The sequence below is a fragment of the Natator depressus genome, chromosome 1 (genome assembly GCF_965152275.1).
Source record: "Natator depressus isolate rNatDep1 chromosome 1, rNatDep2.hap1, whole genome shotgun sequence".
Classification (NCBI taxonomy): domain Eukaryota; kingdom Metazoa; phylum Chordata; order Testudines; family Cheloniidae; genus Natator; species Natator depressus.
This window is the reverse complement of record NC_134234.1, coordinates 167,101,433-167,129,355: the sequence shown is the minus strand read 5'-3', so window position 1 is coordinate 167,129,355 and position 27,923 is coordinate 167,101,433. Positions and strand designations below refer to the sequence as shown.

Genomic DNA, 27,923 nt, shown 5'->3' with positions numbered 1-27,923 from the left:
CCAAACCCCACTTTACGTCCAGCATTTATAATGGTGTTAAGTATATAAAAAGTGTTATTAATTTATAAGGGGGGTTGCACACAGAGGCTTCCTATGTGAAAGGGGTCACCAGTACAAAAGTTTGAGAACTACTGTGATAGATCCTTAATAAGGATCTATTTGCAAATTCTCAAAACTTTAATATTTGATAACTGTAATTCATCATGGAGGATTTTATTAGGCTTACAGTCATTTTATTTGTCATCCTGTTAGCGCTTTTGCTGTCACTCCCTGCATAGAAATCTGTCATCTTATCATTTTTTTAAACCTCTGTACTATGTTGTTTGAAGCAGAGTCTAGCTTACTGCAAAGATTCCCTTGCAGTGAGGTGTTGGCAGTGGAATATTGTGAAGACCTGGAATAGTATTTATGTTCTGCTAATGTAGTTGCTTCTAAAGCAGATGTAACTGAAGGCGATCATGGAGGGCACTGAATGAAAAGAACATATCTTCTCCCAGTGTTGTTAGCCTCATTTGGGGTTTTGATTAGATCAGTGGTGAAAAACCAACTCCCTCTTTCCCTTTCTGTCTCTTTGGCCAGGTCTACATTAAAAATTAGGTTGAGCTAGGTATGTTTCTCAGGGGTCTGAGAAATTCACAGCCCTGAACAACATAGTGATGCCGACCTAGCACCTGATGTAGACATCACCAGGTGGATGGAAGTATTCTTCCATTGACCTACCTATTGCCTTTTCGGGGAAGTGGATTAATTACAGTGGCAGGAAGACCTCTCACATCACTGTTGGTGCAGCTGCAGCACTTTTAGTGAAGACATAGCCTTATTTGATATAATGATGAAAAGAGGAAGGGAAAGAAGGCTCTCTTAAGAGCTAAAAACATAGTTAATGACTCCCTTACAGTAGAAATGCTTCTTTGTATTGGACCTCACAGTGTTATGTCCCAGAATATAACATTTTTTTTACCAACACCTAAAAATGGAAGTTGAGGGAAGAGAACATTTTTTTGCTCTGCTAGAAATAAAGAGGTGAAAACAGAAATGAAGGTAGTCTCCTTGATGTCAATGATCATGGCCTGATAGAAATAGCCTCTAGCTGGTTCCCAGTAGCAATTTTAACTGATTAGTGATTGGGGCTGTTATCCAGAGGATACAGAGAGTAGGGCTATCAGCCTCTGGTGGAAGTAGCTCCCAGCTGGTTCCACACAGTGGCTGGGGCGTGAGATGTGACTTTGAATTCTGTTGTACTGGACAAATCAGTAACACACCGCTTTTTTTTATATACTGTTGAGTGAAATAAATGATTTTCTGCAGAAAGTTTGATGTGTAGAAGAGAGGAAGATAGTACTGTAACAATAAGGGTATTAAAGTCCATGTAAAAGATGCATTAAAGAATTAATCAGAATCACAGCCAATGTGGCATGATGTAGTATTTCAGAGGCATAAAGTGAAGATTGTCTAGACAACTATCTTTGATTGATGTGGTGAGTGACCATTAAATAGTATTACGTATCTGTATTAAAGGGATACTGTCAACTTAAAAATCACACTTTTGTGCATTGTTGCAGTTACCACCTAAGATTAGAGAGAGAAGTGTTGTTTTTCTTTTTTACTTTGTGCGTTGTGACAGTACATTGTTTATAGTTGGTTTCACTATTTCCCCTATGGCATTTTTGGGGTCTCTTGCATAGCAGCAAACTACTTTAACTTAATTTTTTTTTTTAAATTGACTAGACTGCAGGTTGACAGTTCCTTTTAAAAATTTTTGTAATTGGAGCTACTGTTCATCAGCATGGAGTAATTTTTCTTTAGATTTCAAATTTCTCTGGGTAAAGAGCATGTCTACTATGACTTTTACAGTGCTGCACTCGCTTTTGGTGATTAAGACTAAAAATATTTGATAGCTGCAGTTAGGAACTCAAGTATTCTGATTCCCTGACATATATGTACAGAGTTTTGAACTGAATATACAAGATAACACTATAAAAGCATTTAATTATAAGTCTAGTAATTTAAAAATATTTCCTCCTTGTATCAAGCTGGACCCAGATCGCAGTCTCTTTGATCAAGGAGTAAAGACAGATGGAACAGTACAGCTTAGTGTACAAGTAATATCCAGGCAAGGTAAGCAGTTAAGCATTTTATTTGCTATCATACAAGGTGAGCCATATTGTAAGTGTACTCATGCGTTACCATTTTTAACTATAGCATTGAAAATATAACTGCATTATTCATGCTTCTGTAGGCTGATTTTTTTCCATTGTGCACCATATGTTTATAGAGTGTCCGTTAAAATTTGTCATGGACTGATGTTTCTGCAGCCCAAAATGTCTGTCTTCCATATTAACTTTATATAAATCTCAAACTAGGAAAGCTGGTGGGATGGTGACAAGGTGGAACTTGGCAATACCCTGCATGTGAGACCTTTCAGTGAGGTCAAGCAGTTGTTTGTCTCATGCTGGGCAAAATATCTGGTCAAATGAAGCAGAATTGCCACCTGCTAATTGAGAGACACATCAATATAACGTGAACTTACTGCTTCACAAATAATTAAATTATGGTGACATTATCAACTGATCATGTACTAAAGATCAGAAGCAAAAGCCTAAAGTGGTCATCTCTTTGTTGATACTTGTGTTTCTAAGATATATTGAACTAAACCGTAGGGACACATAACCAATGTTTCTTCTTCTAGTGCTCGTCCCTGTGTGTATTCCACACATGGGTACGCATGTGCCCGTGTTCTTGAGACCGGAGATTTCTAGCAAGTAGCATCCGTTGGTTTGTGCCTATGCAGTTGCTTCCTTCATGCTCCATGCCAAGGCCATAAGGGGTGGTGTGGATAGACACTCCTCTAATTCCTTCTTAGTGCCACATGTCCCGAGTTGTAATCCTCTGTATTCAAAGCTATCTTCACATAGTCTTCAAAACCTGTAAATATGATTGTATGTCGTTAGTATTTTTAGCGTTTTAGTGATTTTCATATTCTAGTTAGTACAGTTTAGTTTCTCCCTTCCTTGGAGATCCTCTTCTTGGGGACTATGCCCAGAGTCGCCGGGTTTAAGAACTATCTCCTCTCCCTTCTTCTCAGTGATGAACGCCAGCTCCGTCTTTACTGCTTTGAGTAGGCTCATATCTCTGCCAAGTACAGCTCTGCTGCTCCTTATCTCCTCAAACCCATGAGGGACAGGAGCTTTGACTAAGCAAGTACCTCAGGGAGAAGGACAATATATTCCAGTCAGCTACAGGCCGGGGAGATACCCCTCCCTCCCCCGGTACATTGGCCTTAGTCTGTAAGCCCCGCCCCTCTGGGCATGCGCTCTGGAGCAGAGGCCAGAGCTGTTAAGCCCAAGGAATCGCTGACTCGGGCCTCTCATTAGCATAAGGGGCACTTTCGCAAACACATGAACAGATCCCCTTCCAGATGTGTTCCTGAAAGAAAGGATCCCTCCCTGACTCTGTCAAAGTCAGGTGAGTCCTTGTGCACAGATCATAAAGACTTCAGTCTGCCTAAAACTCCTGGCCATGAGGGTAAGGTGCAAAGGAGAGAGGACCAAACTGGTTGAAACTACAATAAAGAACAGTATTGTCAGACATAATGTATTCCTGGAAGTCAAAGCTCTTCCTCCAGTGTTAGGCTAGTGTGAATGAGGAAACATGAGCTTGTCCTCTGTTTTCTTAGAAAGTAGCTGAAAGAAGTGAGGTGGAAAGAAAGACAGACAAATCTGGCGAATGTATTTTAATTTAACATTTCAGAAAGCTAGTCTCAGGCTATTACTTATGATCTGATCCATCTACAGAGTTAGTTCATCACTTGTTTCCGGTATGGATAAAGCAGTAGATTCAATGGCTTGTAGTCATTTGACAAACAGTGATTTGATCTTTGTTATAATAGTGAGTAGTTCTTCTCTAGCTTTAAAAAGCTTTATTTATTATGCCTATTTTCATTCTTTGAGGGATCAAAAGACAGGCCTTTAACCCCTGGTTTTATGTAAAACAGAACTATAACTGTTGTTGCTGCATATATTTAAAAAAAAAAAAGATGGCTTATTTAAATACTTCAACTTGTTTATAAAACTCTTGTTTGCATTTAACAATCTTCATGACTAATTCTTCATTTGATCAGCCACTTTAAATATTGGTACTTCTTTATACATTTCATGTTTCCATATTCTGTATTTTTTACTCTTTTTCCCCTCTCACCCTGTGTCTAGGTAGAGTGAGGTAAGAGGGCCAAATTCTGCTATTCCACCAGTATGAATCCAGAACAATTCAATTGACTTTTGCCATCAAGTAACTGAAAGCAGAACTTGTCCCATTGATGTAAATGTTGGCAATATGCCTTAATGATAGGGTCAAATAATAATACCTAGCGCTTATATAATACCTTTTCATCCAGAGATCACAGCTTCTCATGTAATTTTGAATGTTAATTTACAATGTTTAAAATCCATTTTAATTGGTTTCGTTAAAGAAAAAATGTGTTGTATGACCATTTATAGATTCTTACAGTATATACACTGTTTTTGAACAGGGATTCTCTAATTGTGTTTAATTAGATTTATAGTTATTTGAGCAATTTGTATCATTGCATTTCCAAAGGGACTATATTGTTATAATTTTAAGAATTTTTAACACTTGGGAAAGAGATACTGAATTAACAGCCTTACAGACTTAAATACTGTATCTCCACATAACATATAAATATGGTGGACAGCGATCGCATATCTCTCAATCTTCAAGCCTGTCAATGTATGTCAGAAGTAACTGAAATGTGTGACAAATTACCGAAATGTGGAGTATCTGTTTTGTTTTGGTTTTTTTTGTTTTTTGTCATCTGTGCATCGTGATTGGCAGATTGTAGTGTTCATTCAAAATGCTGCTGCTATGTTAAGCTTTTTGGCCACCTTACTGGTCACATCCTCCATTGGCTTTCCTTTCTCCTCCAGATCAGGCACAAGTTTCCTGTCTTCACCTATAAGATCTTTTATCAGTTACTTCTTCCCTACCTATGAAATCTGTTACCTTAAAACTGTCATCTTTACTATCACTGTCAACCACGCCAGCCTTCATCTGCTTTACTCTGCTTATCTCTCAAAGCACCTTTGTGTTTTTCCCATGCTACCCCTTTTATGTTTGTAAAAGTCTGTGAAGACCCCACTTTCTCCTCCTTCAAATAACTCTATACTACTTATTGTTGAGAATTTTATGGATCACCTTGTCACGCTACCTGGCATGGGTCATGGTTGAGAATGCCAAATTCAGGACAGATTGTAAGAAATAGGGCAGACACCCCCCCCAAAACTGGTGGTTTATTCTATTATTAGAGGTAACAAAGCTAGTAACAAAAATGAGCTCCTGTATCACAAGAAGCCAAAATATAGTCCCCCTTAGGCATTCGAGCTCCTAGCTTACCACCTACACAACTGGATTTCTGTGATAAATGATTATTAAAACCAGGAATCACATATAATAGGATCTTCCAACTCCAAGGAGATGGCCACTCAGTCCAGGTGAATATATGCTTTCAGGATCTCACCAAATACCTTGCTGCAGCCAATCTTTAGTAAACTAATTAAAGATTTATTTAAAAAGAAAAGAGGAAGAGGAAAGCTATTAAATGCTTAAAGGAATCCTATACATGACAACTGATTTCAGAGTCTGTAGGTCAGGATAATAGCAGTGCTGGTAAGTCTGCTAGCTTGCAATAAGTCTCTCTGGATTACCCCAAAGATTGTGGGGGTCATCAGTTCTTTGTTCAAAGCTTTCTTGATTTTAGAAATTACAGTCCGAAGAAGTGGAGCAGGATTGAAGACCAAGAAGTGATGTTAGTCTCATTTATACTTTCAGCCCAAGTGCATGGAAAGATACTGGCAAAAGATGGAGTTTTAGATCACATGTCCTTACATGCCTTGCTGAACTATTGGGCAACCATTGCCTCACTGCTCTCTGAAACATCTCCAAGAGGGGCTCACTGGGTGAGCTGAGTCTACTCAATTGTCCATTAACATGTGCGTAGCCCATCAACACATGGATGGCCCAACACAGGGATGGCTAGTCTGGATGTAAATTTGCCTTGTGGGTAGCACTCAAGAACAAAACATAGTTTATATACAAACACAGAGCCAATGTTTATAACCTCAGATACAATGGTGATATATTTATTTAAACAAGGTAATCATACTTGACAAATTATAATTTTTCCATAGATCCCTTACATGACATACTTTATACAAGATTTACTGCAACTTTGTAACAGTGATGAGTGAACTAGTTCAACTAGTTATCTTCCATTTTATACAGCATCTCACACACCTCTCCTGACCATGAATAGGCACTAGTGATCTGATACTAGTGCTTATTTTATGAGATAATCTCTGTACTTTACCTCATTCTCTCAACTCCTATTTTCTGTTTCATCTACCTGTTGTCTCTTGTCTGGGAAGGTGTTGTCCTTGTTTGTACAGCACCTAGTACAGTGGAACTCTGATCTGTGTTTGCAGCCCCTTTGTGCTATCGTAACACAAATAATTAGTTCAGGTCTTCTGTATACATCTTAAGGAAATTTAAAAGGGTGCACACCCTTTCATATATATATTTAGAAAGAGATACAAAAAATGAAAGGATGTGTATAATAGAAAATTAAAGGGGGGGTGTATAAAATATAAAAATGTCAGAAGTCATGTTTAGGTGAGTATTCAGTTACTGAAAGGTTTTATTGATATCTAAAATGTCTAATTCCCCAAAGATTCTTAAGACAGTTTCCAACAGCAGTTCTCATTATATCACAGATAAACAAAATAAGAACCATTACATCCTTTTTTGGATTACTGGTTAAACATAAATGGCATACAGTTCACTTTTGACTTTAGTTACTAATTTTTATTAACCCCAGTAGCTTCAAAGTGCTATTTATGTTCATATGTTCAATGTGGTGCATGACAGATTAGATATACAGTTCTTGTTACAAAAAAGTGGCTGTTTATTGGCTCGTATAGTAGGTCAGATTCTGCTATCATTTACTACTGTATGTTCCTTTTGGGTTCAGATAGGTTTGCATGGGTGTAACAGGACAAAGTTTGCTCCTCTGTGCTTGGAATGGGTTCCTGGAAATCAAAAAGTTAAATGTGGTTTCTTTCAAATGGGTTGCAGTTATCAGTCACAATGACTTCATTGTTTTGCTAGTTAAAGGTGCTGATCAACTGTTTTTTAAATAGAATCCTTTCTGAAATTTTGTTGTCACTGAAATAACATCTTTACTGCAAAGGATAACACTTTTATTCAGCATTTCTCCTGTGCCTTAAGGAAACTTTTGATTAAAGGAAGAAAGAATAAAAATTTCCTCTGAATTAGAAAGTCTAAAGTTAAGGTATTTTGTAATTGATGTTTTCTTACTTTCAGCTAATTTAAACCTGAAAACACTTATTGAGAGAGAAATACAGTTCTCTGTATATTCATGACAAGAATGAAACCCTAACAGATAACACTTAATAGTAGTCAACAAAACTAGTGGTTCACCAAGTGTTGTAGCATCAAAGCTGTTTTTTGTCCCATGTCTCTTGATGGGTTTATGCAGAAGGCTTTGTACAATGAATAAAATGTACTTGTACTTGTTCCTAATTCTGTCATCTTTTCTCAGGTAGAGCTTAATACTCCTAAGAAAGAAAAGCAAGAATGAACTTGTTTTAATAGCACTATTTTGCATTTTTTCTTTGTAAATAAATTATGTGAGTAGGTGATATTAACTTCTGTGGCAGTACACCTAGAGACCCAGCCCCAATGTGCTAAGCACTGTACATTCATAACAAAGAGGCAGCTGCTGCCTCAAGGAGCTTAATATAGATGAACCAGCAGGTTTATACAGTAAACCGTATGGGGGTTTGAGGTGAAGGATAAAGTAACGTGAGATGGTTCTCATCGGCATGATAAGCAGTAATCACAGCACACTACCGCCCAACTGTGATGAGGTGTTTTTGTAGGCATCATAGCAGAAGTCAGTTTGAAGGAGAACAAAGGCTTTGTGTATTTTTACTTGAAATCCCAGAAGAGGGACTGTGGCAGAGAGCGTGTAGGTGCTTGTTGCGGAACTTGAAAAATGTGCAGCCAAGACTGGCATCACTGGTGCAGAGGAGATGGGGGGGTCATTGTCTCATTGTCATATCAGAGATGATGGTTCAAATGGTGATAGAACATGAAAGGCCTTTTAAAATAAAGACAAGTAGTTTGTGTTAAATGTGTGAAGGAGGGGGAGTCAATAGAGCAGGACATAGGGAGTGCGGGTGACAGTCAAATTATGAGCTAGGAGATTTATTTGTATCTGCATTTGAATGGATATAAATTGGGCAAGATAGCATTTAACAAGGCCACAGAGGAGGCTGCAGTAATCAGGGCCTAGATTAACCTTTTAGGTATGTGGTCAGAGAGAACAAACCAGATCTCAAGGTGTTACACAGGAAAAAGCAGCAAGATTTAGACACTGCCTAAGTGTGTGTATCTAGAGAGAGAGGTCGAATAGGAGTAGATGATGATAAAATAGGATAGTAGAGTGACTTCATGGAGAACTTAGAAGATGGGGATAGAAATTTTGAGTGGATTTGGAGTTTGATGGAAAACCGGTTGTATGACCTTGCTTCCTGGAACTTCTTGGTCTGGTTTTGAATTGTGGACCCTTAAAAATGTAAACTTAAGATGACACATAAAGAGGGCATCAAGGTAATGTTGGAGAAGGGTAAGGAATGAAATCTGGCAGTATCCAGGAGGTATTGATAGGTAGGCTTACTTACAAGGGAGACAAATGAGAGCAGAAGTTTGGAGTTAAGAATGACTATAAGATTTCTTGGAACAAAGTAAAGGTCTGAGTTATTTTATAATCATACTAATGATTTATGTAGCACTTCAAACTGCTTTATAAACATTAATCCTCATAACACCCCTGCAGAATAGATAAATACTACTTAACCCATTTTACAGATAGAGAAACTCAGGTGGAAAAGGTAGGGACTGACCCAGAGCCACAGAACAAATTGCTGGTAAAGCTGGATTTAGAACCTGAGCATTCTGGTTTCCAGTCGTCTGATCCACTAAACCACATTGCCTCTTTAAGAGTATGTCTATACTGCAGTAAAAATCCAAGTCACAGAGCCAGGGTTAATTGATTTGGGTTTGTAGGGCTTGACTGGAGCCTGGGCTTTGAGGACACCCCCCCCCCCTCAGGATTTGGGCTCCAGCCTGAGCTTGAACATCTGCACTGCAATTTTTAACCCCATAGCCTGAGCCCTGTGACCCTAAGTCATCTGACCCAGGTCAGCTGCAGCCATGCTACAGGTCTTTTATTGCAATGTAGGTGTACCTTACAGGGCATCTTAAAGTGATGCTAACCAAAGCGTGTGTAATAATTTCAAAGACACTTTAAAAGTAACCACTTTTGAAGACTGAAAGTAATACCTATTTTTGGACCTACTATATTTCCTTCATAGGACAAGTGTAATAGTTCCTTAGGTATGCATATGGAGCTGCCAGTTGAATGTGTTTGTGGGTATATATAAAAACTGAATTTGAAACACATGGGATTGTGGGGTGAAGGGGCATAATTATTTGTATGTTCACTTTACTAAATTATAAGTGTATTCTTAAATGAAGGGTGAGAAGAAATATCACCTTGAGTCTACTATCCTTGATAGTGTTGAGTCATATGAATCATTCTGAAAATGTGATGCTAACCGTGAATGCATCTGGTGTCTTCTGTATCTGATTCTCAGCATGTAGTAACAGTATGTTTGGTGAGATTTAAATGAAACGAGTAATGCTTTTGCAGTGCTCAAAAATAATGTATTTTACCTTACTGTATTTTCATCCATATCTAGGAATAGAGCCCAAGTTAAACATCCTTGAAATTGTAAAGCCTGTAGAAACTGTGGAGGTAGTTATCGATCCGGATGCCCACCATGCTGAAGCTGAAGCTCACCTTGTTGAGGAAGCCCAAGTGATAACTCTAGATGGAACAAAACACATTACAACAATATCAGATGAAACTTCTGAGCAAGTGACTCGATGGGCTGCAGCACTGGAAGGCTACAGAAAGGAGCAAGAACGCCTTGGAATACCCTATGGTAATAAAACACGATGTTGAGTAGTTTGTATGTTTTTAATAATTGAGAATTATTTGATATTGGGTATTGTATAAGAGACAATATTTATTAAAGTGCTCAGATACTATGATGAGATTTCATATGCTATGGTGAGGAGTGCAGTACAAATAGCTTGATAGAGTAAGTAAAGTGGAGGTGGAACCATGGCTGATAGTTCCTTGGTAGAAGAGGGTAGGTTTCCTCCACAGCTTACTTATATTACAGATTTGTGTTTTCCCCTGGTCTATTGCATAAAGTAGTTTTAAAATATGTGTACTGGAAGATCAAGCTGTTTGTGTATGAATTTGACCTTGGGTCCAGTTCTCTGGGGTTCCTGACTCTCTTCAGGGCTCATTAAAGACAGTAGTAGTGGAGGATGCGGAGCACCAAGCAGTATCAGATTTGTATGAAAAGCCACACTTGGATTCAAGTACTTAAAGTACCTAATTTTTAAACTTCAATAATCTTTTCAAAAGAGGGTCACCATGGAAAAGACTAATTGTTCTAGCATTATAGAATCTGGAATGTCTGTAAATGTGTTCTGGGAGCTAAATTGAAACTTTTTGTGTGAGACCTATGCCACACTTGAACCCTGGACTCTCCAGGTGAAAATTAACTGCGCTAAATCATTGTAATGTACTCTCCAGTGATATCACTAAATCAACCTGTAATATGTAAACAAACTCCCATAAACTTGCCCCCCCCTTTTTTTTTTCCCCCTTGTTGAGGAAGCCCAAGTGATAACCCTAGATGGTACAAAACACATTACAACAGTTTCAGATTGTTTGCCTTTTCTTGCCATTGTTTGGTTTTAGTAGTTGGAAAAAGTTAAATTCAGTCTCAGGTATTTACAAGGGAACAAGGTATTAAATTGGCTGATAGTCTTAACAGATTCTCAGAGAAATAACTGAAGCAATGGCTTCTGATTTGCTTTGCTTTGTTGATCCCTTTGACATACAAGCATTTCTGAATTCACTTTCATTGTGCTAGATATCTTGTTAACTGAGGGTTTGATACAAAAAGCTTAGGGATATTCATGTGAATATCTCTTGAAATTTCACAGCATGCCATCCATAATGCAAGAAGAAAAGTTACACTCTTCAACATAATACTAAAAACATCTAATGTTAAATAAACTGTTGTAAATCAACTTTATAGATTTGTTAGTATTAAAACTTTGCTTTCTCAAAGAAGAAAATCAGCATTGTGAATGTGACACCATTATAATTTCAAAGGTTTACAATTATTTTCCATTATGTAGGTGAGAATTTTCTAGAAAACAAAAATTGGCCTCTTTTATGACAAAACCCAAGTATAGACATTTTGGAATTCTCCTCTTGGTAGTAGAAATGTCTTAATCAAGTGAATGCCAAAAAGGATAGCTTTTAAATACCATATCAGATTTTCCTGACTTCATGGAATTGGAGAGAAAGGAGGCACTTGAGGACCTTTTGTATTCTGAATGTATTGTTGGTGCTTTATAATATATGCCTGGAATTTTTTAAATGAATTTTTGTCTGATTCCCCAAAGATGAGATTTCATTTTGCCTGACCTTTCTATAAATGTGTAAAAATTGCATTTCTGCTGGGAGTTGTTTTTCAGCTTCATCAAGGCTTTCTGAAATCACTTGCCTCTTTTGAGAATCCAGAGCACTTTGCAACAGACAGTGAGAGTTGTAGCTTGGAGTGAATAAATTTGTTAGTCTCCAAGGTGCCACAAGTACTCCTGTTCTTTTTGTGGATACGGACTAGCATGGCTGCTACTCTGAAACCTGTAGCTTGGAGTAAAATCAAACCCTGTTTTGTAGTGATATTGCAGACTCTATTCCTTCCCATTATTTGTTCTGACTAGTAAACTAACAACTAACCACCATCCAGGAATTTTCCACCCTTTAACGTCTCTCTTCTGTTTCTTCAGTTTCATTCTTGTCTCAGAGAAACATACAAGGTGTCCTCCACAGCTGTTTCTAGCTGTCGTTTTCTCCTTTAGGCTATTTTTTGCTGGAAGCATGGAACAATCAGAAAATGCTAAATCAAAGGAAAAATGCCCCCAGCTGCTTTTTGGAGCCGCAGTTTACCAAGAGGGACCTTAAGTGCATTGTATTTTCACTATGAGAAGTCAAAGTTATTTCAGGAGACAAGGCAACAACAGAAGTAGATAATTTTTGGTGTTTTGGCAGACAGCTTACTTAGCTGTTTTAAGAAACAAGAAGCTCACTGTCTGGCGCAGAGGAGGTTCTTTGTGACTTCCAGGAGCTATGATGAGAACTCGCACCACCATTCCTTGGGCCTCCCCAGCTCTAGAATATTTCTTGGGAGCTAAGTCTTAACCAAGAACATTCTCATATTTCTTTTACTATTTCCGGGGACTAGTGTGCTGCAAATGCAAAGTTAGCTCTTTAATACGAGATTTTTAAAACTCTGGCACTGCCTATTCTTCTTGCATTTTGGTGGATGTGCCAGTGGTCCCAGGTTCAGAACTGCTGAAGTGAGAGGTTTCTGCTGACCAAGTACAAGATCCAGACCCTGTCGGGGAGAGTTTCATGACCAGTGGAAGTCACTGCTAAAGCATGTTTGTCTCAGCCATGAAACTCAAAAGCCCCTCAAGAAACCAGATAAGATACAGCTCTAGATACATCTTTTTCCTAGATGAGGGAATGAGGAGAGAACTTTCCTGATCCATTCTGTTCAGAAAATCACAGAAACTATATCTGTGTCGATCCATGATGCCAAGCTGTTTTTTGTTAGGGCTTCCCAGAGCTCTCTTGGGGTTTGGAGGATAAACGGCTCTCGTGTCCCAATGTAGATTCCAGAGTTATGCTGTGCTCACAGAAGCATTATTATGGAGTATAGTGTTAGCCTAAAGAACTTACAGGATATGACAATAGTAACAGGAAAAAAAAATTGACCCTGCACGTGAAACAATTTTTGACAGCCATCTGTTCTAACTGTTCACCCAGTTGGCCTAGTTACAACAAGGCAAAAAAACCCAAAACTATTCATCCTTCTCCCAGAAAGGTTAGGAAGCTTAATGACGTTGCTTAGAACTCTCACTAGCCACCAATATCCTCAGCTCCTCGCTGGTTGCACACACAGTGTTACTGACCTAGATCTTGGTTGGGGAAGGGTATTCCATCCCAACATAGGGAAGGCTAATGATTCATATTGGAAGGAATGAAACAAAAAAATTGGTAGAGAGAGCAATAGAGGGCTCAGAAATTTTCCGAGATGGCGAAAAGAAATGGTGATCCAAGTTAGAGGCTTGCATAGCACTCCAGATACTGCACTGTCTCAGGCAAAGCCATAGAAAGCAAATTAGCAAGTCCATAGGAATAGTTTTGTAGTGGCATTTTGAGAATCAAAATTTCATTTGTGTTGTGGCTTTCCACACCTACTATCTTCCCTTTTTGTTTCTCTGCAAAGAATGTTTGTGGCATGACCAGGCTTTGTTGCTAAAACTTAAGAATTAGCTCTTTTTAAAAGAAGAAAAAGATTTAACAACTCATTCATATGACTTTTCAGTCATACTTGTTTCAATCACATGGGACAGTGTTTTTTCTCTGGTTCTTTTTATTGTTAGTCACTATAGGGAATAGTTCTGTAGTGTCTAAAATGGACAGGGTGACGCACCTTTTACAGTTATCAGTTGTTTAATATATTCTTCTTCTTTTTTCCTAGACCCTGTACAGTGGTCAACAGACCAAGTACTCCACTGGGTGGTATGGGTGATGAAGGAGTTCAGCATGACTGACATAGACCTCAATACTCTTAGTATTCCAGGCCGAGAGTTATGTAGCCTCAATCAAGAGGACTTCTTCCAGAGGGTCCCTCGGGGAGAAATCCTTTGGAGCCACCTGGAGCTTCTTCGAAAATGTATGTGAGCTTTCTCAATGACTGATTTAGTTACTGTTTTTTTTCTGTGGAAAGATAAAGACAGTTGTGAACAGTCCAGGTTATTTTCCCACTTTCCATTAGCAGTGAAAGGGAGGGTGTCAAATACAAGATAAGGGAATATGTTATAATGAGAGTACTTGCTGTTATGAAAGAAACGTCTATATTTTAAATCTGGTTGGCCCATCTTTCCTCAAATTTTATTACTGTTAATCTAATACAGGAAGTAAGGTATAAGAGGTATGGCTCTTGCAACATACCTGAAAATTCCTGATTTATGTTTTTATTATTAGCTTTGGTTCATCTTCTGATTTGACAGTCTTATAATTAAATGTCAAGTGCTGTTTACTATGTTGCAGTCTCACATAAATGTGAAAGTTACTAAGCTAATTCTTTAGCCCATATACACTGCAGCTAATCTATTGTGTATTCAATGTTTAGATACAATTAGGTAGGCTGATTTTCTGTCTGTGACACTGAAAAAAGTACATCATATAAGCAAAATAGAAAGTTTGTGTGGGTAAACGCTAAAAAAAAAAGCATGTGTAGTATTCTAAAAGTACATTCGTGAAAATAAAGTGCCACCCCAGATGCCCAGAAGGACATAAAAAAGGTTGTGCATACTTCTTTCACGTGGTGTTACATATTTACTCTTAAAAGTCATCATCTTTATTACACTCTACAACCTTTATGTTGTTTCTCTGCATTCCTTTCTTGTTTTCTCGGTTATAAATCCATTTGGCATTCAGTTGACTTATGAGGGTAAGGATTTGAATAAAGATTTAAAATATTTTTCTTTTACTTGGCAGATGTATTGGCTAGCCAAGAACACTCTGGAGAAATAGCAACAGTTACTATTGATCAGCGTGAGTAGTCATGCCAGTAAATTATTAAGACAGGTGTTTGTCAACTAGAAATGTGGGTTCAGCACTCATGCTACCAAAAAGTCAGAAAAGCCACAGAGAAATAACACATCTTTTGCATGTTTTTCAACTTGAAAGCAAAGCTTTAATTTTTTAGCCACTTTGAGAGTTTAATTTAATCAGAATTTTGAATTTCTAACTTTATTATAATGATCAATTGACTTTACCATTATTCTGCACCATAATGTGACACAAGTGAAATATTTATAATATCAGCTGTTCAGAACTGCATTCTTGGTGAACATATATCAGAAATCAGTTCTGTATTTAAAAAAAAGTAGCATATCTACTGCAATGCTAACACCAATTCCATTTTAAATGGTAGCAACATTTAAAATTATTCTGAAGGTGTAGGTTTATGAATATCCATGTAGCTCTTTGGAGGGGAAATATTTTGAATTTTAATATTGATGTACACACACACGCTAGAACCTCAGAGTTATGAACACCAAAGTTACGAACTGACTGGTCAACCACACACCTCATTTGGAACCGGAAGAACGTAGTCAGGCAATAGAGACCAAAAAAAAAAAGCAAATACCGTACAGTAATATGTTAAATGTAAACTACTAAAAAAGGGGGGGAATTTAAAAAAAAAAAGAAGACTTGACACGGTAAGGAAACTGTTTTTGTGCTTGTTTCATTTAAATTAAGATAGTTAAAAGCAGCATTTCTCTTCTGGATAGTAAAGTTTCAAAGCTGTGTTAAGTCAGTGTTTAGTTGCAAATTTTTGAAAGAACAACCATAACATTTTGTTCAGAGTTCCAAACAACCTCCGTTCCCGAGATGTTTGTAACTCTAAGGTTCTACTGTGTGTGTGTGTGTGTGTGTGTGTGTGTGTGTATTCTCTCGCATGCATGCATCAGGCTTTGTACCAACAAGTTATAATTATTGTTCTCCAATGTTTGCTCTTTCACAGCTGTGCAAATTATTCCAGCATCTGTACAGCCTGCTACCCCAACCACCATTAAAGTAATAAACAGCAGTGCAAAGGCAGCTAAAGTACAAAGAGCACCAAGAATCTCAGGAGAAGACAGAAGTTCACCTGGGAACAGAACAGGTATTTTCTCAATTTTATTTTAATGTAAATGTTGTAAATATTTAACAGTTAAATCACATGGTGAATTTGCAGAATACAGCCATATCCCTTACAGATATGATTTTGCCAAATTTTCTAAGGGCTGCTTACTTGGATATGAGGCCTGTAGGGAAAATCCAGGTGCGACAGGAAGTGCTGGTACAGTATGTAGCCCTCAGACCTTTTGAGTTAGTACTATGTTAGTACTACGTTGATGGAAGTGCTATCTTGTAGATGAGACAAACACAAGGTTGACCGTTGTCTTAAACGTGCCCCCCTTCCTCCCACTCAATGCCATTTGCTCAGGTTTTTTCTCCTCCTGACTGCATCATTCGGGAAGGAAGCAGGGATTGGCAAATATGTTCCAGAATTCTAACCTGGCACTTTGCATACTGTTTGTTCAGTTTTCCTTCTTACTCTGCTGGTAACTTCACCAGTTGGAGACCTGCTAATCCCTATGAAGTGAAGGCATCACCATCTGATATGTTGAACTTTCACAAGTCAAGAAAACTGAAATGCTTCAACTAAGCTATTTTCCTTCATCTGGGTTTTGTAGTTTGAAGTGAAGGCACTTTTAGGAAAACTGCACGTTAGCTATACAATTTAATTTCAGAATTCTCCTTAGATTTTCTTCATCCAAACTCTTTGTATCAGTTTCCCTGTTACCTTGCTTCTGTCCTCCAGTATTGCTTTCCTTTCTGTCCCTTCCCCTCAGTTAGGATTTGCTACTTCATCTGTCTCCAAAAAAACAAATCTCACCTCAAAACCACATTTAAGTTTTGCTTGATTGACACGCTCTGCAAAGTGCCTTGTGACACTAGTCAAGATTTTCAAAAATAGGAACCTAGAACTAGGCTTCTAGGCCAAGACTTCAGTGAGAGCTTCTGGGTGTGCTGCACTTTTGAAAGATCAAGTCAACTGTTTAAGTGCCTAAACGTGCACTTAGAATCTAACTTACAATCTTGGCCACGGTATAACATAGATATTGAGCTGTCCTAAACTGAAGTTTATGAATTCTTAAAATAACTTCAGCTCTGTAGAAAATAACTTCTGTTTATCTTTAATGACCTTTTATCTCAATAGGAAACAATGGCCAGATTCAGCTATGGCAGTTTTTGCTAGAACTTCTTACTGACAAAGATGCTCGAGACTGTATTTCTTGGGTTGGCGATGAAGGGGAATTTAAACTGAATCAACCTGAGCTGGTTGCACAGAAATGGGGACAACGTAAAAATAAACCCACCATGAACTATGAGAAGCTTAGTCGTGCTCTACGGTAAGAAGCTCTACAACTAAATTATTTCATGAAATGGTTGTATACTTTTCTCTAACTGTAGTATTCTGCCAGTTACATATGGTCTTTTGTGATTGCACATCAGTTAAAAAAACACAGGTATGGACCGCCATGCCACCTTCTGTTGCCATTCTCATCAGCTGAGCAGGATGGGTCATTGGATGTATGAGTGGTTGCCTTTAGAAAACAAATGGAAAATGCTATGATTGATAATCTTTGGATAATATGTTTAACAATTTCTTGGGGAAATAGTCACTGAAACAGCTTTAGTTACAAAATTTAAGATGTATGTCTACACTGCATCTCACTGGCAGTGGCGTGTAGGGTATGTATAATGCTCTTGCCATTTTTTCCACATGCTAAGCAACTTCATCATTTCTCGGGGCAGAGAGAACTTTTCCATTAAAAATCTTTTAATACAAATTTCATTTGGTAGCTTTGACCAATAAATACCACATTAAGGTATTGAAATTAACTTACACAGTGTAAAAAAAAAAAAAAAAAAAAAAACCCGCAGTGTTTCTGGAACTGTGCAAAAAATGACACTATCACATTTTGAGTACCATTGTTTCACCTCACCTACAGGCTTACAGCACCATTTGGCAGCTCCACATCATACTTCATCTAATTGCACATAAAATAAGCTTTCAAATCATGTGTGTAGGGTGGGTACATTAAGCTCCAAAATTATGGCCCTTTTTGGAGATTTGCCACATGCCAAACTATTAGCAGAATTTCAGATTTTACATAGATTTTTTTTCCCTATTAAGTATCATACTTAAAATGCTCATATGGGCTGAAAAAGACAAGTCCAGGACCTCATTAGCATCCTTACTGTGAGAACAACACAAACTCAGACTCACAATTGATAAGAAAATAGCTCCTGCTTTGTTTGCAGCCAGCATCACCATCTGATATGATGAACTTTCACAAGTCAAGAAAACTGAAATGCTTCAGCTAAGCTATTTTCCTTCATCTGGGTTTTGTAGTTTGAAGTCAGTGGGTATTGTGCTCCCAAATCATGTTAAGGGTCGGATTTACAAAAACATTTAGGTACCTAAATATATGGGCTTAGGGCCATAACTTTAGACTGCTACTTTAGCAAATTCTGTCCTGTATTTAAAAGAAAGTGCACAATAACTTTTCATTAAAACATTTTTTCAGAGTTAACAAAGTAATAGATTTTATGCCACTGAAAACATTGTCAATAGAATAGATTAGGCACATTTTCTATAAAATAAGATATAGGAGGCATTTTTGGGAAAGGTAGGTGAACAAGTTATCTTTCATGATTTAAATGTACTGAATCTGTTTTAAAAAAATAATTACTAAGCTGAACTTTGAATATTTCACCTTCTAATTTGGAGTACAAAATTTAAGTAAAATTTGAAAAATTAGTAAATATCTATCTTTTAAATCCATTACAAACAGTTACTGTATGTCCTGCACATTGTTTAAACAGGTATAATTTAACGGGTCCTATATGTATGAACACACCCCTTGCGTTAACAGGCCCAGTGCGTGCCATTGTGGCATTTCTGCAGCTCCAGTATTGATAGGCATCCTTTGACACATCCATAGATAACAATTTCTGCATAGTTATGGGGGATTGGCTCTAGTGACATTAGCTTAGGTATCAGTTCTCCATTGTATTTGGCCCAGTTCATGTTCTCTCGTAAGGGCAGTGTGGGATTGTAGGAGTTTCAAGCCACGATGTGGAGGCAGGCAAAGTCAGGCTTTTTTGGATGTGGTAGCGCAATGCATCATTTGTTGGGGTCAGTCCTCTAGTGATCGATGCTTTGAGAACTTGTTGCAGCTCTCCTCTTTAAGTAAATTGTTCATGTTGCAGATGAACTTTTCTGCTGAAATGATTTTCATTCTATAGATCATCCTTCCCTAAGTTTCTTAGGAATCCATCTTTCTCCATAAATATTGTCCGAGCTGTTTTCTTGCTTGTGCCCAGCAATATGGGAAACTGTATCGAAACCTGTCAGTGCCTGGAAAGAAAGTATTGTTTTTATATCTGCTTGTGGAAATACAGGCAGAAACTTCTCTTGAATAATATGCACAGGAATTTATCTGGGGGGAGGGGGGGTGTTGGAGCCTTCATCACAAATTGCTGTGAGGCATTTTCTCATAGTGTGCCATTAACAAAAGAAAAACATCAATGCTGACACAACAACACAGTCCGCATCTGTGTGCATGCAGTGTTGTACAAACCAAGCGTCTGCCTCTTTGAGGTCAGTTCGTAACTCACTTATGTCTACAGTTAGGTTGATGATTTAACTGTACTGTCTTCTTTAAAGCCTTCGGATAGGACAATTGTTTTGTGGAGCATTGGTTAGGAGTTTGTCATAGAAGAAGCAAGCCAGATCCAGCCTTATTTTCTGAGTGGGCCAAGAAGTCTGGCCAGCTGCTGGGTAGTGGAACAGGTCTGTTCTCATATGATTTTCTGAATTGGCCTACAAGCTTTTGAATGCATCTGTTGTATCATACCTTAATAGAATCTGGTGTGAATCTGTTAAATGTTACATCAGTCCTGCTGAAAAGCTGTCCAGAATGAAGAACTGACTTGACAAAAATGTTGCAAGGTCACCAAAGGTGCGTGGAAGAGGTGTTTCCATTGCTGTTACACGTGCTTGCCAGGAATCATCAGACAGGATGTACTATCAAGTGTTATCTCATGAGGACAAGAGATGTCCCTGGTTAAAACACCTATCATAGCAGACTTATTTCCAATGGTAAGATACCCTTTACCTCAGAAAGAACAAGTGGAATTGGCATTAAGTCATGACGCAATATTTTGTGCATATCCACCATCCTTCCTGCATTATAGCAGTAATGATGTGCTGTGGTGTGAGACAATCAGCCTTTATTTTGACTACCTTGTCTTTGCTTTGCTTTTTTTCCCCCAACTGTATAGAGGGAGAAAAGCTTCCGACACCTTGTCTTTTTCAGGTCACGGAACTTGATATGGACACTTTGCTCCTTTAGCATCATAAGCCTTTTCTGAACAAAGGTACTCAGTTGCTCCTGTTCATGTATTTCTGCATTCAGCAGAGCTTCCTGATTCATTTCTGTAGCCAAATCCTTCATTGCAATGTTTTGTAGTGTGTTGGAGACTGGCTCACTAGTGAATAATTTGAACCTTTGAAATGTCATTAACACTTTATTTTCATCAACATGATCATGGTTCTTTCATGCTGCTGTGGATTCAATGCAAGTCGAATGGTCATCAAGTCCAAAACTAAATAATTTTCTGGTTTGGGCTGTAATTTGGGCACATAGATTATAGGAGAGAGCCCCTCTACTGAGTGCTGGGGCTGATCTTGTGATATCTAAAATTCCTTCTCTTTTACAAGTGGCATTGACCTACCCTTGGAAGTGGTCCGGATCTACCTGATTGAATCTGTGGTTGGAATCTTTCAAAACTCAGTTGCCCATATGTAACTTTTAAATTATCTCCAGAGGGAGCCGGTTCATTTCTGCTGAGTACACAGGTGCTCATCAAGCATAATTTGTGTGATCATACCAGTGAGAGAACAGAAGCATTTTTTTGAAAGCATACAGGTAAAGCTCCCAAGTTCCATTCTGTTGAACTCGGTTGACGAATAGGAGGATACACACCATATCTATGTACTGCCACCAGGACTGGAAATTGGGATGGCTTTCCATGCTGCTTAGCACAAGTGATGCTATATGGTCATGAAAACTGGCAGATGACAGAACAGACACCTTAGTTATTGTAATCTTGCAGGGGTTTTTCTCTAAGTTTCTTGTCAAGTTTCTGTAGCTAGCTCAGAAGTTATTTGGTAATAACAGTGGCCATATTATTTGTAGAGCTGTCTTGTGAGCATGAGTGGCTTTTGCATAAATTTTACCAGCAATTACACGCTCTCTCATTTGTCTGCCTAAAATTCCACTTTCAGTACACACACTCGACAATCCAGAATCCTGAATATGCTGAAGTGCCCAGCACTTTTAGAAAGTTCGTTGATATGTGCAGACTTCCTAAGAACGGAATCAGGATATCCTTATATTTTGGCACAATCCATTTTAGTGCCTCAGACCAGGGAAGAGTGCTTGATAAACACTCCTGATTACATGCACAAATCACACATTATCTTCAACAGAAGCAAGTCTTTTCACAACAGTACTCAGTATATCAACTTCATGAGTTTGGGGACTGAACACTAAGCATGTAACCATATTTAGTTAATGAGGAATTATTGTTATCGCGCTTTTCATTAAAACTTGTCCAGCCAGATTTTGGATTTTCAAATTGACATTTGAGGAAAAATGTTATCTCATGTGCTTGAGCTTTCAAAGTCATTTGGCAGCCATTTGTGTCCATTAAATCTTTCTTCTAGGACATCCTCAATGAATTTTGGTTCTGTTGTACCTTCTGTGATATTAGTAGGAAAGATGGTGTTAATTGCACCTGGAACATTTAAAGTAGCCTGACTTGTTGGCTCAGTGTCCTGTAGGTCCTCTCTGCCACGCTGCATACTGCGTGGCAAGAAACGTGTTTTGCCAGTTAAGTGTACACTCGTTTGTATCAATGTTATCTGCAGTGAAATGGATAAATCTTCCTTTATCCTTGGGCTGGTCTTCACTATAGAGCTAAATTGATGCTGCCGCAATAGATTTAGCGGGTCTAGTGAAGACATGCTCAGTCAACGGGAGAGCCCAAGAGAGAAGAGGTCTATTTTTATGTTGGTGAATAAAATAAATCTTTATCAAGATCTTACAATGAGAAAAAGATCCTACCCTTTAGCACCACAGTATCCTCCAGGGTGATCATTGGGTGGGCAGGTGGGTGGGCAGGCTTCGTACACTGAATATTGCTCTGTTACTTTGCACTGATTTTTTTTTTCTTTTTCTCATTTAAGGTATTACTATGATGGCGATATGATCTGCAAAGTACAAGGCAAGAGGTTTGTGTACAAATTTGTCTGTGACTTGAAAACTCTCATTGGCTATAGTGCAGCAGAGCTGAACCGGTTGGTCACAGAGTGTGAGCAAAAGAAACTGGCAAAGATGCAACTCCATGGCATTGCACAGCCAGTCACAGCAGTAGCACTAGCTACAGCATCCCTGCAAACTGAGAAAGACAATTAAGCATAAGGACCTGAAAGTGGGAGCCTGAGGCCTTTCTTATATACCCAGAGCAGTTATCTTTATCAGAATCGGAAACTTCTTTTTATTCCTTGACAGTACAATATGATGCATGATTTTCTACAAAGAACTGAGACTCCCATAAATTCGGATCTTTAACACACTGAAATATATGCTATGTTAAGGGATCACCACACCTTCTTCAATATGAAGACAGACCCACTGTGTCATGTAGTCTGCTGAAATTGGTGAGGAAAGCTGAACTGGTTCATGTTGTATGTCCAGCCCTACAAAATATTTTTTGCAGCATTTTAAGAAAAGTGAAGCATTTACAGGAAACAGACTGGTCAATAGTTTAAATTCAGCCCTTTCTGATATTTTTTATTCTTTATTGAACTACAAAATGGAATTGGATGCTTACACAGTTAAAGCAGGAGCTGCCCTTAAACATGCCTGTTAATCTCATCTAATCAAGCAGAGCAGAAAGAACAGACACATTAAAAAATAATAGAAAGCATCAAGTCCTTAAGACAATTTCTCTGTTTATAAGCAAAGAAAACTAAGAATAGACTAAACTCAAGATCAGTGCTGAAGAAAGAGATCCATATTTAAGTCTGGCTTAGATCAAAAGCCAATTATGAGTATTTCATTGTAATGTGTAGCTAACATACGTATACTAGGGCAAGTTCTTAACTTCTGAAAAATGTTATGCTGGCTACTCAGCAAAAGAAAATTAATAAAGATTTTCCTGTTTTTCCTGTCAGGTGATTAAAAACTTGAAAAGGTATCCCTCACCCAAAAAGAAGTTTTTATTACTCTACGCTGCAGAGTATATTAGCCAATACTCCTTATACCTGCACTTAGTTGATCTTGATGAACTGAAGACTTAAGTTAATCACATTCAGCAGTCCTTTTCTGTTTAGAAACAAAATGAGTTGCAAATAAGTTTATAAAAATCTGAAGTTTGACTTCCAGATTATTGTACAGTTTTTCCTATTAAAATATGAAAAAATATAGTTTCTTATTTAAAATTAGTTTCTTTCCAAACTTCAGATAATGTTTTAAGGCCTCAGAAACAAAACTACACATTCCTGAGACCTAAGCAGGACACAGTTAAGGGTTTGGATACATTTTTCGAAATATATATAATTGGAATGTATCCTGAATCCAGAGACTGGTATTAATACTTCTTCATTCAGGCATATACATGTTAATATGTACAAAACTGTGTCTCCATGATTTGTGAGCTTCTCCATTAATGACTTGCTAGACTTCTGTTAGTCTGAATAGAGCATTTTTTACTTTTTGCCCCTTTGTTTAAACAGTATGAATATTGTGTTACCATGCATTTTTGCTGTTCTTGCAAGCAGATTTTTTTTAAATAAGAAACCATCAGCAGAAGCTGTGGTGTCACTTGACAAGTAGTAAAAATATAATTGCATAAGAGAAAATCTTTAGTACCATGTTGAAAGGTCAAGTTACTCTTAAAACTTTTAAGTCAAGAATCTGGCTAAACTGACAGATGCTTAATGTAAAATGTACTTAAACGGAGTGGTGGGAGCACTATGTTATTGCTGTTGACAAGTAAAGAGAAACTGGCTTTCAAGGAATTGGAAATATGTGAGACTTGTATATTTTTAGGGTTTATTTTTTAAGGGTACATCTAGGGGCTGAGGTATTTTTCTCGGTGGAGGGGCATCTCCATGCCCCTCCTGTAGGCCTCAGGATCTCATGCCGTTTTGGCCATCTACCATTAATTCTCTCTAGCTGCCATCTCCACCATTGTAGCTTTCTCTTGGCAGATTCCTCCAGTGACTTTTAATTTACCATTCTTGAATTACTGAAGCACTCCCTCATTTGCCAAAAGGGTGAGCATGCTGCTTCTGAACGATGTATTAGCTTGATGATAAGAAGCTACACAAATCCTTTTTAGTCCTTAACAAATCCTTAAGTTACAGATATGGGTAAATCAGTCAGAAGTCAAATGTCTAACTTGTATGACTGTTATAGTACAGTTGTAGCACATTTTCACTATTTATCAAGCATTTGAAATCTCTTATGTAAATAGTTGAGGTCACTATCTTGCTTATGAAAGGGAATATTAGGCTGCAAGTTGTGTAGCTAACAACTTTTTTCTGTGTCCGGAATTCCATTTGTGCAGCTCTGTTCAAGACAAGGATGACACTGTAAATACAGGCCACAATTCAAGTAGCTAATTAATAAATGTGATGCAACTGCCTCTTAGAACACTGCTCAATCTTTCTAGCAGAGGTCTAAAATACTGCAAGTGGGCAGAGAAAGGAAGGGTTCAAAACGGTAACCTACCAAATCAGTCTAATGGAGGATGAATTAATATCAAAGCTAATAAGTAAAATTGATGCTTTACCCTTGAATATACACAAAATGAAATAAAACTATTAGGAAAGATGGCATCAAAACTTCCCATGTAAATACATCTCATTATTTTGAAGCCCTTTAATTTAGTAAATATGATTATCCCTTTTGGGTTTGTTTATATGCATTTTATTTCCTGGTAGGATCTGCTGCTCCTCCACCATGTTCTTTTCATTAAAAAAGGACCAATGCATTTTTCAAACAGCATAAGGCTGTTGTCAAATGTCCTGTAGCTAAGAGAGAAATCTGACTAACTTGATGTCTTCAATTAAATAAAGGATGTAGAATATTATATGTCAATATAATTGTTTTGTTGCTGCCAGAAAAAAAAAGTATAATCCCAATTTTTTGTAAAACAGGGGTTTTGCATACATTTTTACTCTTTAAATAAAGACACTTATACTCTGCTAATAATTATGTATTACTTTTGTTTTGAATTTTTTTGGTAATTTTACATGAAACAATTATTTTCTATTTTTACTCTGATAAAATATTTGTGCATAAAATGTCAACATAGTAAAATAAAAAAAATAAAACTGTTGCACAGCTTATGTTTTGGTGATGATTCTTTTGTTTTTCAGAATAGCTTCCACAGCTTTTTTTAAGAAGCTAGTTTTAAAGATAAGTAGTATGCCCAATTTCATCTTCAACTACTAGAGAGCACAAGAAAAGAGGCAAAAATTAGCTTCAAGCTCTCTTCAAAATAGATTTTCTTCACCTTAATATTAAAACATCTTTGTACTTGTGCTAGAACTACAACCTACAGAGTTTGTCTTCAGCAGGTTTGGTTTTGTGACACGTTTCCTGTTTGTGCTACAAACCCCTCAAAACTACAAGAGCATGAGATGGATTCAGTATACATCCACGATGGAATTAATTAGAATGTGACTGCAGAACCTTTTCTGGAAATCTTTCATGGAAGGATGTTCTATATATGTGTGCAGATTAATATGAAAAGGGCCAGTTTCATTTTAGTTTGAGTTAACATATGTAAAATATGCTACTTATGCAAATATTACATATGTTACATTTTTGTTGTTGCATGTATGCTGTATTACTGGTTGGTGATACTCGAGCCAGAAAGAACACAGCTTGACTTTTTTAAATTCCAGGAGTTTCTGTGCAGATGATAGTAGCCAAATATATTTTACTTTTAAACTGAGCAAAGCTGCAATGGCACTTTCTGAGAAACAAGTATAGAACTTGGCAATGCCAATTTTTTAATGCACTCACTCCTTGGAGTTCAACCATACTTTAAATACTTAACCCTTTTTTTTAATATGGCTCTTTCTGTGCCCCAATTGTTCTCTTTATACTTTTGTTTTGTAACTATGTGAAACGTGTTGGATCTGATTTTTATATTACCTCAGAGGTGTAAAAGGCCTTGTTAAAGAGGATGCTCCTCAGTGATTTTCATATTTTATGGCACACATCACCTACATGCTGTATAGCTTTGTATGATCTGGAGAAAAATCTATATCCTAATTAAAACATACCTCTAGATCTTCTAAATCAGCATAGTACCAACACAACCAACAAACTATGCTGATTTACACCAGCTGAGGATCGGGCCTGTATTAGCTAGGGTTTAATCTTTTTAATAATATTACAAACAGTTCTCATCTTCCTGTTAAAAGAAAAAAAGTGAGTGTCACAGAGTTTTGTCCTTTTAGAGCAGGGATTCTCAACCTTTGTCTTTCTAAGCCCTCCCCCTCCACCCCATCCCCAATGCTAGAAAAATTTCAGGGCTTCTGCCCTGGAGCCCTCCCCAGCCCAGCCTGGCACCCTACCTAGGTGTATTTTGACTTCTATTTTGGGGGGCCAGCTCTGCATGGTAGGGCCAGGGGAGGGAGCGCCACATCCACCCCAATTCACATCAGCATGCCACCCAGCTTGTCTGGGTTGGGGGCGGGGCATAGCTAGAGGCTGTGTGCAGGTAGCTCAGGGTGCAGGGAGGGGGGTAACTGGGGGCTGTGTTCTGGGGGAGGGTCCCCCTGTTGTCACTGCTCCCCGAGGGAGACAGATCTCCCTGACCCAGGCAGCTTTTACTGGTTTTGCGAGCCGTCAAAGGGGGCTGGGAGCTGAGGAGCAGCCGCAGCCCTGAGCACCAGCAGCAGACAGGGTAGCGCTGTGGCTGACTGCTCCATGGTACTAGCCAGAGCAGCACCCAACTGCCTGGCTCTGGCTTCCAATCTCTGACCAGGGCAGGACCTTGGTGAGAGAGGGGTGAAGCTGCTTCTGGGACTGCCCCGCTCTGGTTAAGGCACTGCAGACTGGGGGGGGCAATGCCCCTGTGCCCCCTTCCCACTCTGCCCATGGTCTCTGGGCTCACAGACCCCCTGAAACTGGCTGGAGGCCCCCTGGACCTCCAATTGAGAACCACTGCTTTAGAGGAAAGGAACAAATCCCCAGTCTGCCAATGTCAGGGGCTTGATTCAGCCTGGTGAGAGACATCTGTGACTCGTTAGGTCATTACTAGTTGCAGCTGGGGTGGGCTGGGACTGTTGGTCAAGAGAAGGAGGAATGCTTAGGGAGAAGAGTTTTACAGGGGCCTCTGGCTGGGAGGGGGAAGGCTGCCTAGGCAGTGACACCTCAAAGGGGATTGTGTGAGGTAGGCCTGTCAGAAGAGGGCTCTAGTGGGGGTGACCAAAAAGGTTGCACAGAAACCAGAACAGCCCAGTAAATTATCTCAGGTTGGAGAGGAGTCCGGGGAGCGTGCTCCTGGCTGAGAGATCAGGAAGTATGATGCTTGAGGAAATGGAGACGGCCAGGACTTGGCAGTATGTGAGTCTGTTTTGCTGTTTTGTTTTAAGTCTTTTCTGTTGGATTGTGTTTTGGGGCCCAGAAGACCCTGGGTATCCTGATAAGATATTTGATTGTGTGTGCACATGCATGCTTGAGGGGCTGGGTCTATCAGCCTATTACTAAGGGGCAGCAGGAAGGGAACCTCTCCCTTGACACGAAGTGGAGTACTGTTACAGTGAGAATTAGCTGAGGAAAGTGAGTCAAAGGGTCGTCTGTAATGAGTGTCAATTTGCATGTTTCCATTTTCCAGATGCTCTGTAAGTAGACACTAGTGGTATTGTAAGAAACAAAGCAAACAT

At 38.5% G+C, this 27,923-nt stretch overlaps 1 protein-coding gene across 3 annotated transcripts in view; it reads left to right on the top strand.

Moving 5' to 3' along the window:
- GABPA (GA binding protein transcription factor subunit alpha) overlaps window positions 1-25,348 on the top strand; it is a 38,676-nt gene extending 13,328 nt beyond the window's left edge. For 2 of the 3 annotated variants that reach the window (XM_074971248.1, XM_074971258.1), the window contains exons 4-10: window positions 2,034-2,118; window positions 9,858-10,103; window positions 13,800-13,994; window positions 14,822-14,878; window positions 15,855-15,995; window positions 17,097-17,289; window positions 22,200-25,347. In XM_074971248.1, the coding sequence (XP_074827349.1) occupies window positions 2,034-2,118; window positions 9,858-10,103; window positions 13,800-13,994; window positions 14,822-14,878; window positions 15,855-15,995; window positions 17,097-17,289; window positions 22,200-22,428 (1,146 nt within the window). In that variant the 3' untranslated portion in view covers window positions 22,429-25,347. Of the gene's footprint in view, window positions 1-2,033; window positions 2,119-9,857; window positions 10,104-13,799; window positions 13,995-14,821; window positions 14,879-15,854; window positions 15,996-17,096; window positions 17,290-22,199 lie in introns of all 3 variants that reach the window. The other variant, XM_074971265.1, reaches the window with a different exon arrangement.
- The last annotated feature ends 2,575 nt before the right edge of the window (window positions 25,349-27,923 follow it).